Consider the following 15257-nt stretch of genomic DNA (forward strand, 5'->3'; position numbering starts at 1 on the left):
TATATTAAAAAATCAAAATTTATTACAAATTATTATTTAGTTTGAAATTAAAGTTTTTATTTTTTTGAAATCAGCTATCAGACTTTCTGACGTACTGCGGATCGTATACATAATTTTATTTATTTTTCGTAGTAGGGCCGTGTTGCGTATAAATAATTTTATTTATTTTCCTAATACGTTTACATTCTTATAATGCAAATTCCTTGTGATCCTTAAAATTTTGGTGTGGGATATCTACAGCAATATTACTTGTTACACTGCAGGGAATATTTTTGTTGAACATGTTGCTTGGCTAGCTTTTCAATAGAGGGGAGTTTTTGCTTACTTTTTCAAATATATAGCATTTATTGTACGTTCTTATTATGATTTTGATCAAAATTCTGTGTGATCCTTCGATTTTAGTGTAATATATGTTCAGCATTGTTGTCGTCAGCACTAAGGAGAACATTTTTGTAGCATACATTATCCCCCTATCTCATCAACGGAGGTGTCTCTTTGGTACTTTCTTTGTAATATTTCAATTTTTTGTACTGATTTATAATGATTTATGGTCAAAATTTTTCTGATCGATTTGCCCCTCTGAACTTTACTTTAGAGCTACGATGCCAATGAAAGATAAATTCTACGCAAAATTCCACTATAAGTCACCGAGCAATGGAAATCTATAGATTTAATGGGTGTCTGTAAACTAGCGCTGACATTATGGTTAAATAAATATCTTAATTTTTTGGGTTTATTTCGACCTTTGTCAAAAGTGACCAATTTGCCCCTCTGAACTTCCCTTTAGAGGATTGGTGTAAATGAAAAATATATTCTACACAAAATTTCACTATAAGTTACCGAGCGAAAGAAACCTATATCATTAAAAGGTATCTGTAAGGTAGCGCTGGCAATATTATAAATATTACAACAATAATATTTTTCTCTTTATTTTGGTCATTTTTCAAAAAGATGCCAATTTGTCCCACTGTACTTCTCTTTAGAGAGTTGGTGCCAATGAACAAAATGTTCTACATGAAATTTCACTATAAGTCTCTGACAAACTGAAATCTGTAACTATAACATATCACCCTGATATATCAGTAAAAATTCGACCACATAAAAATAAAAATCAATATGTTTGACTTCATTTCGACATATTTGAAATTTGGTTAATTTGCCCCAGCGAACTTCATTTTAGAGCATTAGTGTCAATGCAAGATATATTCTACACGAAATTTCACTGTAAGTTACCGAGCAAAAGAAACCTATAGCTTTAAAAGGTATCTGTAAAATAGCGCTGGTAACAGTAATATTTTTTTAATTTGTTTTGGTCATTTTTCACAAAACTGCCAATTTGCCCCACTGTACTTCCCTTTAGAGAGTTGGTGTTAATGGAGAAAATATTCTACATAAAATTTCATTAAAAGTCTCTGACAAACTGAAATCTTTAGCTGCAACATATCACCCCCATATATCACTAGAAATGAGGGTATATAAAAATAAATAATATTGGGCTATTTGCCACCTTACCCAAAAAGGGATCATTTGTCCCACTAAACTTCACTTTACATTGATAGTGTCTATGGAAAAAATATTCTACACAAAAATTCACCATCAGTCACAGAACAAAAGAAATTTTTAGCATTTATATTTATCCTCAAAATAATGATAGGCAAATTGGTAAATATAAATTATTATTTTTCTTGAATAATTTGGAACTTTTCAAAAATATACAAATTTGTCCCACTATACTTTACTTTAGACGATTGGTATCAATGAAAGAAATATTCTACACAAAATTTCACTACAAGTTACCGAGAAAAAGAAATATATAGCTTTAAAAAGTATCTGTAAAGTAGCGCTAGCAATATTATAAATATTACAACAATAATATTTTTTAGTTTATTTTGGTCATTTTTACAAAGCTGCCAATTTGTCCCACTATACTTCTTTTAAGAGAGTTGGTGCAAAAGAACAAAATGTTCTACATGAAATTTCACTGTAAGTCTCTGACAAACTGAAATCTGTAACTATAACATATAACCCTGATATATCAGTAAAAAGTCGACCATATAAAAATATAAATACATATTTTTGGCTTCATTACGACATATTTTAAATTTGGTCAATTTGCCCCACTGAACTTCATTCAAGAACGTTAATGTCAATGAAAGATATATTCTACACAAAATTTCGCCAATTGTTACCCAGCAAAAAAAATCTATAGCTTTAAAAGGTATCTGTAAAATAGCGCTGACAATATTACAACAGTAATATTTTTTGGGATTTATTTTGGTCATTTTTCACAAAGCTGCCAATTTGTCCCACTGAACTTCACTTTAAAGCCTTAGTGTCAATGAAAGATATATTCTACACAAAATTTCACTATAAGTTACAGAGCAAAAGAAATCTATAGCTTTAAGAGGTATCTGAAAAATAGCGCTGGCAATGTTTCAACAGTAATATTTTTTGGTTTTATTTTGGTAATTTTTCACAAATCTGCCAATTTGTCCCACTGTACTTCTCTTTAGAGAGTTGGTGCCAATGAACAAAATATTCTACATAAAATTTCATTAAAAGTCTCTGACAAACTTAAATCCTTAGCTGCAACATATCACCCCCATATATCACTAGAAATGAGGGTATACATATAAAAATAAATAATATTAAGCTATTTGCCACCATTCCCAAAAAGGGATCATTTGTCCCACTAAACTTCACTTTACATTGATGGTGTCAATGGAAAAAATATTCTACACAAAAATTCATCATCAGTCACAGAACAAAAGAAATCTCTAGCTTTTATATTTTTCCTCAAAAAATGATAGCCAAATTGGTATATAAAAATTATTATTTTTCTTGAATAATTTGGAACTTTTCAAAAAGCAGCAAATTTGTCCCACTATACTTTACTTTACACGATTGGTATCAAGGAAAGACATATTCTACACAAAATTTAACTATAAGTTACCGAACAAAATAAACCTATAGCTTTAAAAGGTATCTGTAAAGTAGCGCTGGTAATATTATAAATATTACAACTATTATATTTTTCAGATTATTTTGGTCATTTTTCACAAATCTGCCAATTTGTCCCACTGTACTTCTCTTTAGAGAGTTGGTGCCAATGCACAAAATGTTCTACATGAAATTTCACTGTAAGTCTCTGACAAACTGAAATCTGTAACTATAACATATCACCCTGATATATCAGTAAAAATTCGACCACATAAAAATAAAAATGAATATGTTTGGCTTCATTTCGACATCTTTGAAATTTGATCAATTTGCCCCACCGAACTTCATTTTAAAGCATTAGTGTCAATGAAAGATATATTCTACACAAAATTTCAACTTAAGTTACCGAGCAAAAGAAATCTATAGCATTAAGAGGTATCTGTAAAATAGCGCTGAGAATTTTACAAATATTACAACAGTAATATTTTTTGAGTTTGTTTTGGTCATTTTTCACAAATCTGCCAATTTGTTCCACTGTACTTCTCTTTAGAGAGTTGGTGTTAATGGAGAAACTATTCTAAATAAAATTTCATTAAAAGTCTCTGACAAACTGAAGTCCTTAGCTGCAACATATCACCCCCATATATCACTAGAATCGTGGGTATATAAAAAAATATTGGGCTATTTGCCACCTTACCCAAAAAGGGATCATTTGTCCCACTATACTTCACTTTAGGTTGATGGTGTGAATGGAAAAAATATTCTACACAAAAATTTACCATCAGTCACTGAACAAAAGAAATCTCTAGCTTTTATATTTATCCTCAAAAAAATGATAGGCAAACTGGTATATAAAATTATGTTCCTTGAGTAATTTGGAAGTTTTCAAAAAGAGCCTAATTTGTCCCACTCTACTTTAATTTAGACGATTAGTATCAATGAAAGATATATTCTACACAAAATTTCACTATAAGCTACCGAGCAAAAGAAACCTATAGCTTTAAAAGGTATCTGTAAAATAGCGCTGGCAATATTACAAATATTACAACAGTAGTATTTTTTGGGTTTATTTTGGTATTTTTTCACAAAACTGCCAATTTGTCCCACTGTACTTCTCTTTAGAGAGTTGGTGCCAATGGAAAAAATGTTCTACATGAAATTTCACTATAAGTCTCTGACAAACTGAAATCTGTAACTATAACATATCACCCTGATATATCAGTAAAATTTCTACCATATAAAAATGAATATTTTTGGCTTCATTTCGACATATTTTACATTTGGTTAATTTGTCCCACCAAACTTCATTTTAGAGCATTGGTGTCAATGAAAGATATATTCTACACAAAATTTCATCATAAGTTACAGAGCAAAATAAATCTATAGCTTTAAGAGGTATCGGCAAAATAGCGCTGAGAATTTTACAAATAGAATTTTACAACAGTAATATTTTTTTGGTTTTATTTTGGTAATTTTTCACAAATCTGCCAAATTTGTTCCACTGTACTTCTCTTTAGAGAGTTGGTGCCAATGAAGAAAATGTTCTTCATAAAATTTTATTAAAAGTCTCTGACAAACTGAAGTCCTTAGCTGCAACATATCACCCCCATATATCACTAGAAATGAGGGTATATAAAAATAAATAATATTGGGCTATTTGGGTGCCACCGTGGTGCAATGGTATCCACGCCCGCCGTGCACGCAGAAGGTCGGGGGTTCGATTCCCCGGCCAAGCAACATCAAACATTTTTCAACGGTGGCAAAATACCCCTCAGTAATGTTGGCGACATTTCCTGAGTACTTCAGCCTTGAAAAACTTCTCCATTAGTGGTGTCTTAAGACACGCCGTTCGGACTCGGCGATAAACAGTAGGTCCCATATCATTGAGCTAAATATGAATCGGGGTGCACTCATTGATATGAGAGAAGTCTCCCTTGTCCCGTATGGGATGTTGTGGAACAATGTTTTTTTGTTTATTTGCCACTTTACCCAAAAAGGGATCATTTGTCCCACTAAACTTCACTTAACATTGATGGTGTCAATGGAAAAAATATTCTACACAAAAATTCACCATCAGTCAATGAACAAAAGATATCTCTAGCTTTTATATTTAACCTCAAAAAATGATAGGCAAACTGGTAAATAAAAATTATTATTTTTCTTGATTAATTTGGAACTTTTCAAAAAGAAGCAAATTCATCCCACTGTACTTTACTTTAGACGATTAGTATCAATAAAAGAAATATTCTACACAAAATTTAACTACAAGTTACCGAGCAAAAGAAACCTATAGCTTTAAAAGGTATATGTAAAGTAGCGCTGGCAATATTATAAATATTACAACAATAATATTTTTCAGTTTATTTTGGTCATTTTTCACAAAGCTGCCAATTTGTCCCACTGTACTTCTCTTTAGAGAGTTGGTGCCAATGAACAAAATGTTCTACATGAAATTTCACTATAAGTCTCTGACAAACAGAAATCTGTAACTATAACTTATCACCCTGATATATCAGTAAAAAGTCGACCATATAAAAATATAAATGCATATTTTTGGCTTCATTACGACATATTTTAAATTTGGTCAATTTGCCCCACTGAACTTCATTCAAGAACATTAATGTCAATGAAAGATATATTCTACACAAAATTTGCAAAATACTACCCAGCAAAAGAAATCTATATCTTTAAAAGGTATCTGTAAAATAGCGCTTGCAATATTACAACAGTAATATTTTTTGAGTTTGTTTTGGTCATTTTTCACAAATCTGCCAATTTGTCCCACTGCACTTCTCTTTAGATAGTTGATGTCAATGAATCATATATACTATACAAAATTTCACTATAAGTCACCGAGCAATGGAAATCTATAGCTTTAGTGGGTATCTGTAAAATAGCGCTGACAATATTACAAATATTACAACAGTAATATTTTTTTGGTTTATTTTGGTATTTTTTCACAAAACTGCCAATTTGTCCCACTATACTCCTCCTTAGAGAGTTGGTGTTAATGGAGAAAATATTCTACATAAAATTGTATTAAAAGTCTCTGACAAACTGAAATCCTTACCTGCAACATATCACCCGCATATATCACTAGAAATGAGGGTATATAAAAATAAATAATATTGGGCTATTTGCCACCTTACCCAAAAAGGGATAATTTGTCCCACTAAACTTCACTTTAAATTGATGGTGTCAATGGAAAAAATATTCTACACAAAAATTCACTATCAGTCACAGAACAAAAGAAATCTCTAGCTTTTATATTTATCCTCAAAAAATTATAGTCAAAGTGGTATAAAATTATTATGTTTCTTGAGTAATTTGGAAGTTTTCAAAAAGAAGCAAACTTGTCCCACTATACTTTACTTTAGACGATTGGTACCAATGAAAGAAATATTCTACATTAAATTTCATCATGAGTCCCCGACCAAATTAAATTACTATGGATAATGGAAATGTTGGAAACATCAGCATAAACTTGACTATATTACCCAGAAATTTTGTAAATTTCACAAAAAATAATGGGGCGTATTATTTATTTTAATTAATTTTCTTTATTAATATTAAGGATACGTATTTGTATCCTGTGAATTGGGTCCTCAAGATGACGGAGTTTAAGCTTGCAAATGGTTCTATTTTTTTAAAAAATTGTTTAAACAAATTCTTACCTATAGTGACCTGGCAAGAAATTATTCGCACATGTTCCCAAAATTTGATTTCATGCAGGGGCTTATGGTGCGTATAATTAATATTATTTATTTTTTAATTAATAACAATTATACGTATTTAAGATATTGAAAGAAACCGCTATAAAAATACCTATATCATAAATATTTTATTTTTTTTAATAAATTATCAATTCTAATGGGGGATGGGCAAAAGTTTGTCCCTTTCATCCCTTCTCCTTGTTTCTTTATCCACTTTGCCAAACAAAATTGGAACTTTCGTGTAACAAACCAATACAATTGAATAATATTGTAAGAATTTGTAGCTGTCTTTGCTAAAAAACAAAAATATTTCCGGAATTCTTTTGATTTCGAGCGCCCACCATATAAACATGAACACCCTTACAAACCTTTTTCCAATACCCACCATAAACCTTTAAAACAAAAGGAAAGGAAAAATTAGCAAAAAAAAATATTCTCTAAGAGGATTTGGGTATAGGCGTCACAAAAATGTATTTGTTATGTCTTGTCATACCAAGTCATTAGTTACATATTTCGATTATGCCTTTTGAAAGCCGCAATCGCTTAACCTTGAAATTTACCATTTCCCTAAATATTTGCCATATTTTACGCACTTGTACGACTTACCTTTCCACACTCAACGTACGAAAACCCATTGATGCTGATGTAACTTTTAATGTCTGCTTAAGCAATGAACCAATACCTCTACGACCACCACCCGTACTACTGGGTACATCACTATTTGCTTCATAATCATCTTTACCCTCATAATCTTCATTAAACATCGCCTCATCATCGGTTGGTACTTTTAATATCGGTACCTGATGTTTTACGGGTTTCTTAGTATTTTTCAATTCCGAATCTGTGTAGCAGCGGGCCCTTTGCATTTCATTCATCTTGATTTTTCGATTCAATTTTTTACGATTACGCATACCAAAGCAGAGATTTTCTATGGAACGTGGACGTTTCTTGGACAGCGAAGGACTGGAATCGGTGGAACTGCTCTGGTCACCATGATCCCCAATGGCTGGAAGGAAAGAAAAAAGAAAATAGAGATTTTTCTATGAATTTCTATGCTTTGCGTTTTTTTTCAAAAAGATTTGGCATCACTGCAACAGTAAAGATCAAATTTATTTGAAAAGTGTTATCTAACGGTATCAACTTTCATTGTGGAAGTTTCAAATTCTGTCATTGCTTTTAACTGCCCAACACACTGAGGGAATCTTAATCACAATAGGGTGTGACGATGAAAATATCGAGAAAAACTATTCTTTTAAATCTTCACGATTTCGATATTTTAAAAAAAAATTGCTATTTAAGGTAAAATATTCCCTTAAAATACACCAATAATAGGAAAAACGTTCTATAAAACTTAGAGATCCCTTAAAAAATATTAAAATTTTTAATTCTTCTTTATCAAAAATGTTAAAAACTTCACGATTAAAAAAAAAATATATATAATAATCTTTAAACAAAAAAATCATAATGTAAGGATTTTTTTATAAAAATTCTTTACAATCCACGATTTGAGGAAAAATATATTGAAATTCTTAACAACCCCTGGATTTAAGAAAAAAATTTATAAAACTCTAAAAACCCAAATAAAAAACTTAGAAACTCCACCAATTTAAGAAATTGTTTACAAAAAAAAATCTTAAAAACATCACGATTTAAAGACATTTTTTATAAAAATTTTTAAAAAATCAAGGATTTTAGGAATTTTTATAAAAAATTAAAAAAACACGATTTTGTATAAATGAAACTCTTAAAAATAAAGAATACTGAAAAAAGCTGGCATTTAAAAAAGAAACACAATTTTTAATAAACAAGTGTACATTTTATATAAAAAAATATCTCTTCCACGATTTTTTATTAACACTTCAAAAAAATTCCCTATTTTTATTAAAAAACCAATCCACGAATTTTTAATTTAAAAATCCATCATTAAAACAAAATAAAAATCGACTACTTTTAATAAATTTAAATTTAATATTTAAATTCTTAAAAAACCAAAGAACAAAAGAAATTCAATTAAAACATTAGCGAATTTTTATGAAAAATCCACATATTAAAAAAATTAAAAATCGACTACTTTTAATAAAAATATTAAATTTAAATTCTTAAAAAACCAAGAGTTTCTTACAAAATAAATTAATTTAAAACATTTGCGAATTTTTATAAAAATCTTTAAAATCAACAATTTTCCTATAAAATTTCTGAGATAATCTGAATTTTTTTCAAAACTTCTCTTAAATATCTTCAAAATAAAATTCATGATTTTTTATAAAAAAAATTAGCGAATTTTTTTAAAACATATTAAAAAATTAAAAATTTGCCAATAAGAAATTCTGGAAAACTCTGGGATTTTTTATAAAAGTACTTCTCCTAAATATCTTCAAAATAAAATTCGTGATTTAAAAAAAAAATAAAAATCCACGATTTTTTATAAAAAATTTTTGCAAGATTTTTTATAAAAAAAAATTGAAAGTTTCTTACAAAAGAAGATCAATAAAAACTTTAGCGAATTTTTATAAAAAATATTAAAAAATCAAAAATTTGTATATAAGAAATTCAGAAAAAATCTGGGATTTTTTATAAAAATCCTTCTTCTAAATATCTTCAAAACAAAATGTATGATTTTTTATAAAAAAAAAATTAAAAATCCACGATTTTTTACAAAAATATTTAAAATTTTTAAATTTAAAAAAAAAGATTCATTTTTAAAATTTTTTTAAGAGTATATTATTTATATTCATATTTAATTTTTTTTTAAGGATTTTTACAAAAAATCCTTAATATTTGAAATGTATACAAAAATAAAAAAAAATTGCGTTTGTTTTTAAACATTTTCTGAAAAAATCGTGGATTTTTAGTTGTTTTAAATAGTGGACTTTTTAATAAAAAAATCTTGTTGCTTAAATGTTTTTATAAAAAATCGCAAATTTTTTAAATTTTTCTATAAAAAATTGTGTTTTTTAAAAATTGTGGGTTTTAATTTTTTTTTTTTGTTTTTTAAGAGCAGCATTTTTTGTTAATAAAATTCCAGAATTTTTCAATTTTTTATAGAAAAATCGTAGATTTATAAATATTTGTTAGTTTTTTAAGACTTGCTCTTAAAATCGTAGATTTTAAAGATTTTTTATAAAAGTTGTGGATTATTGAGATTTTTTTTAAAGTGAATTTTTTGTAGGAGAAGAGATTATTTTTTATATTAATATTTAATCCATTTAATAGTTTTTACAAAATTTCTTAAATCGTTGATTTGAAAGAAATTTATACATACATACATATATAAAAAAGATTTGTTATAAAAATTATGTTTATTTCTTATTTATTGTCTTAAAAATCTTGGATACTTTAATTTTTTTTAAATAATGGATTTTTTTTAGAAATTATTTAATAATAAGTCGTGTTTTTTAAAAATATTCTGTTAAATTTATTTTTATAATAAATCTTCAATTTTTATTTTTTATATATAATATATCGTGTTTTTAAATCATTTTTATAAAAATCATAGATTTTTATTATATTAAGGGAAAAATTTTTTGATAATAAAAACCAGATTTTTAGATAATTTTTTTTAAAAAAAATTGTGTATTTTTAAAAAGAGGAGATATATATAAATATATCAAATTTTGTAAGAATTTAAAAAAATCCTTATATCGTTGATTTTTAAGAAATTTATATATAAAAAAGATTTTTATATATAAAAAATTTTGTATATAAAAATATAAAAATCGTAGATTTTTATTTTATTAAGGGAAAAATTTTTGATAATAAAAACCAGATTTATAAGATATTTTTTTAAAAAAAAAATTGTGTATTTTTAAAGAGAGGAGATATATATAAATATATTAAATTTTTTAAGAATTTAAAAAAATCCTTATATCGTTGATTTTTAAGAAATTTATATATAAAAAAGATTTTTCTTTTATAAAAATTGTGTTTATTTTTTATTAATTTTCTTAAAAATCGTAGATTTTTTAAAGATATTTTTTAATAGAAAATAGTATTTTTTTTTTAAATATTTTTTAAACATATTTTTAATTGGTTTTTTAAAAAAATCGTTTTATTTAAATATTTTTAAAAGAATTGTGATTTTTTTAAAATTTTTAAATAAAAAAATTTGTGTATAAGAAATTCTGAAAAAAATCCGAGATTTTAATACAAAAATCCTTCTCCTAAATATCTCCAAAATAACGTCCATGATTTTTTACTAAAAAAATTAAATATCCGCACTTGTTTATAAAAAAAAACTTAAAAAATAAAAAATATTAAAAAAACGCTATTTTTAATAAATTAAATTAAAAACTTACTATTTTTATAAAAGAAATCCGAAGTATTTTATAAAAAAATCAAAAATCAGCGATTTTTAAAAAAAAAAAAATAAATAAACACAATGTTTATATAAAAAAATAAAAAAAAACATGGCCTTTTTAAAACAATTATGAAAAAATGCTTAAATAAAAATAATGCTTAAATAAATAAAAATGCTTAGATAAAAAATTCTAACAAATCCCCGATTTCCAATAAAAATTCCTAAAAAAAACACAATCTTTTGTAACACATCTACAAATCCTTAAAAAACCAAGATTTTTAAAAGAACAATTCTTAAAAAATTCCCGAGTTTGTATAAAAAAATCTTAAAAAATCCACTAATTATCTATAAAAAATACTAAAAAATTTAGGATCTTATTATCAAAAAAAATATTTTTTTTTAAATAAAAAATTTCGATTGTTAATAAAAAATTTTTTATTAAAAAATTTAAAAAAAATCACAATTCTTTTAAACATATTTAAATAAAATGATTTTTTAAAAAACGGATTAAAAAAAAATTTAAAAAAAAATATTTTTGAAAAAATACAATTTTCTATTAAAAAATATCTTTAAAAAATCGGCAATTTTTAAGAAAATTAATAACAAATAAACACAATTTTTATTAAAGAAAAATCTTTTTTATATATAAATTTCTTAAAAATCAACAATTTATGGATTTTTTTTTTAAATTCCTAAAAAATTAAATATTTAATAATTTTTATATTAAAAATTTTCTCTTTAAAAATACACAATTATTTTAAATAATATTAAAAATCTGGTTTTTATGATCAAAAAATTCTTCCCTTAAAAAAATAAAAATCTACGATTTTTATAAAAATGATTTAAAAACACGATATTTTATATAAAAAAAATAAAAAATTGACGATTTGTTATAAAAATAAATATTCTTTTAATATTTTTAAAAAACACGACTTTTTATTAAGTAATTTCTACAAAACAATCCATTATTTAAAAAAAATTAAATATCCAAGATTTTTTTAAGACAATTAATAAAAAAATAAACATAATTTTTATAACAAATCTTTTTTATATATGTATGTATAAATTTCTTACAAATCAACGATTTAAGAAATTTTGTAAAAATTATTAAATGAATTAAATATTAATATAAAAAACTGTTTGCTCTTCTCCTAAAAAATACACTTTAAAAAATTCTCAAAAATCCACAACTTTTTACAAAAAATCTTCAAAAACGACAATTTTTAGAGCAATTCTTAAAAAAATTTTCTATAAAAAAATTAAAAAATTATGGAATTTTATTAACAAAAAATGCTGCTCTTAAAAAGCAAAAAAAAATTAAAACCCAAAATTTTATAAAAATTATTTAAAAAACACAATTTTTTAAAAAAATTTAAAAAATGTACGATTTTTTATAAAAATATTTAAGAAACATTTTATAAACATTATTTAAAAAACACAATTTTTATAAAAAAATGTACGATTTTTTATAAAAATATTTAAGCAACAAGATTTTTTATTAAAAAATCCAAATTTAAAAAAACTAAAAAATCCACGATTTTTTCAGAAAGTGTTTAAAAACAAACGCAATTTTTATAATTTTTTGTGTATAAATTTCAAATATTAAGGATTTTTGTAAAAATTCTTAAGAAATTAAATATGAATATAAATAATATACTCTTAAAAAAAATTTAAAAATTAATCTTACAAATCCATAACTTTTTACACAGAAAATCTTAAAATTCCACGATTTTATATAAAAATTTAAAAAAAACACAATTTTTAGCAGCAATTTTTGAAAAATTCGCGTATCTTTATAAATCCACGATTTTTTATAAAAAAATGAAAAAAACTATATTTACTAAAAATTCTTCTCTTAAAAAACAACAAACTTACGATTTTTAATAAAAAATCTTAAAAAATATAAGTTTTTTTTATAAAAAAACCCTTTTTATAAAAAAATTTAAAATTTTAAAAAGTTCACGATTTTTTATAAACACTATTTACAAAACACGATCTAAAAAAATAAAAAATCGGCGATTTTAATAAAAAAATAATAAACCGACGACTTTTTATAAAAAAATTAAAAATTTACCTTTTTAAAAAAATAATTAAACATCACTATTTCTTAAAGGAATCTTTTACAAAAAAATTGTTTTTATAAAAAAAATAAAAATCTACAATTTTTATAATAAAATTAAAAATCTGTGATTTTTTATAATAATATCTATGATTTTTTAATTAAAAAACACGATTTTTTTATAAAAAAAGTTTAAAACACCAATATTTTCTATAAAAAATCTTAAAAACTCAAGATTTTTCTTAAAAATTAATCTTTGAAAAATCTCCATTTATATTAAAATAAATATTCTCTAAAAAAAAACACCTTTATTAAAAAAATAATCTTTAAAAATCACGATTATAATACTCTTAAAAAAAAGCGCGTTTTTGAGAAGTACCCCACCCTGTTAGATCTCTTTTCATATTATTAAAAAATCTCCCTTGAATCAAGGGCCTTGATTATGCAAAATTCTCTGAAATATTGTCTCTTTCTCTCTGCTATTGATACTTACACATTTCACTAACGGAACTCAAATCAGGTGTTGATGCCATTGAAGTCACCGAAGATGATTCATATGACAGCTGCATTGGAGACATCGATCGTTCTTTGTGTTTGTGACGATTAGGTGAGAGCTTCGTTGATGATGCCTTGTAATAGAAGTCTTCATCATTTACCGTTAGGTAATGCATATTTTGGGCACTCATAATGTAAACAAACACTCGTAGAGAATGCGAAAGTGAGAGTTGTTTATGATATACTTGGAGAGTTTTGTTATTGTTTTGATTGGTAATTGAACCGTTAATTTTACTCAGCACTTAGAGAGTAATGGAGAGCGCAGAGTTGTGTATGTTATTCAACTGTGCGATATTTACGTTTTTTAGTAATTTTAACACTACGTTTACACTAAGACAACTTTAAATGTCAGATATCAAAGATTTTTTTGTTTTCAGTTATTTTTAGTTGTTTTTATTGATTACTCTTTTTTAACATATTGAATAGTTGCTCCTTTTTTCCGTAGCATTTTCGCGAATGAATCTTTAATTTTTCTTTTTAAATCATTTCACTTTACTTCTTTTCTTTTATTTATTTATTTATTTATTTATTTATTTATTTATTTATTTATTTATTTATTTTTTTTTTTGTTATGCACTACGCGAAAATAAGCCGCTTTATAAAAATTAAATTAGACTACTTCAAACCAAACCAAAAAGACGACAACGCGAAAGCAAAAAAACCTTAGCAGAGAATAATTTTAGCGCTGTCACAAGTAGTCTTGTTGCGATCTCTTGGTGGTTTCTTGGTCTAATGTCAAATGGCAGTGGGTGCGAATGAGTGTTTTTGACTTTTTGCAACATTATACGTCAGCAGCATTGAATGAATTGAATAACCGCAAACATTGTAAAAATACTGAAAAAAAACAGCGGTCATGGTTTTCTGTTTTGTTTTTGTTTATGTCAGAATCTCATGTAGCGAACACTCCCACTTGTAAAATAAAATAACAAAAATGTTATAAAATAGTACAAAAAATCGAATAAAATAACAAAACAGACAACTAGAAACGGAAAAACTGCAGCGGTAACAACAAAATACAAACAACCTTGGACACACTGTTTTTAAATACTAACAAAAAGAAACTAGACATTTAGACCACTAAATAACACAACAAAAAAAGACCAAGCCCTACAAAAGGCTACTATACAACTAAACGTTAGGAACAAAGGAACTCTTACTTCGAAAGGTTTCAACAAAGGTAGCCAAAAAATTTCAATATTAATCATATTAATCACTGAAACTGAAGTTGACATCGAAATAATCATTAAATTAATGGCAAAAGGTTAATACCAAAATCAATAAACAAAATTAATGGCTAATCATTGGTTTTTATTTAGCTTATTCTAATTATTCTTATTCTAATAATATGTTTTCATTTATAGTAACAACAATTATTCCGCACAAATGAAATCAATCATTCAACCAGCCCCTCTAGGAAGGACACAATTTCACAAATCAATTTCACCCTGCCAACTAATTAAACAACAATGTCTCTTTATTTGTGTATTACTTTTATTAGAGTGTCTACTTTCTCTTGAAAATAAACAATAACAAAAACTGTTGACCAAATGCCAAATTTTACTTTCATTTTCCCCCTTTTAACTTTCCCTATTTTCATTTACAAGAATTTCTAAAAGCCAATAATTTTTCCTTTTGCCGCCTAAAAGTATACTACACATTTCGAGCTACAATTTATGGTGGTATTGACGACGAT

The 15257-nt window shown here is 25.5% G+C and overlaps 1 protein-coding gene across 2 annotated transcripts in view; it reads right to left on the bottom strand.

Moving 5' to 3' along the window:
- The window catches only part of LOC141398862 (uncharacterized), a 65015-nt gene extending 50730 nt beyond the window's left edge, over window positions 1–14285 (bottom strand). For both annotated transcript variants that reach the window (XM_073976585.1, XM_073976584.1), the window contains exons 1-2: window positions 13503–14285; window positions 7260–7659 (exon numbers count right to left, since the gene is read on the bottom strand). In XM_073976585.1, coding sequence (XP_073832686.1) covers window positions 7260–7659; window positions 13503–13695 — 593 coding nt within the window. In that variant the 5' untranslated portion in view covers window positions 13696–14285. The remainder of the gene's footprint in view (window positions 1–7259; window positions 7660–13502) is intronic.
- Window positions 14286–15257: the final 972 nt, after the last annotated feature.

Source organism: Musca autumnalis, unplaced genomic scaffold (assembly GCF_047663935.1).
Source record: "Musca autumnalis isolate F117 unplaced genomic scaffold, ASM4766393v1 scaffold_3, whole genome shotgun sequence".
NCBI classification, from domain to species: Eukaryota; Metazoa; Arthropoda; class Insecta; order Diptera; family Muscidae; genus Musca; species Musca autumnalis.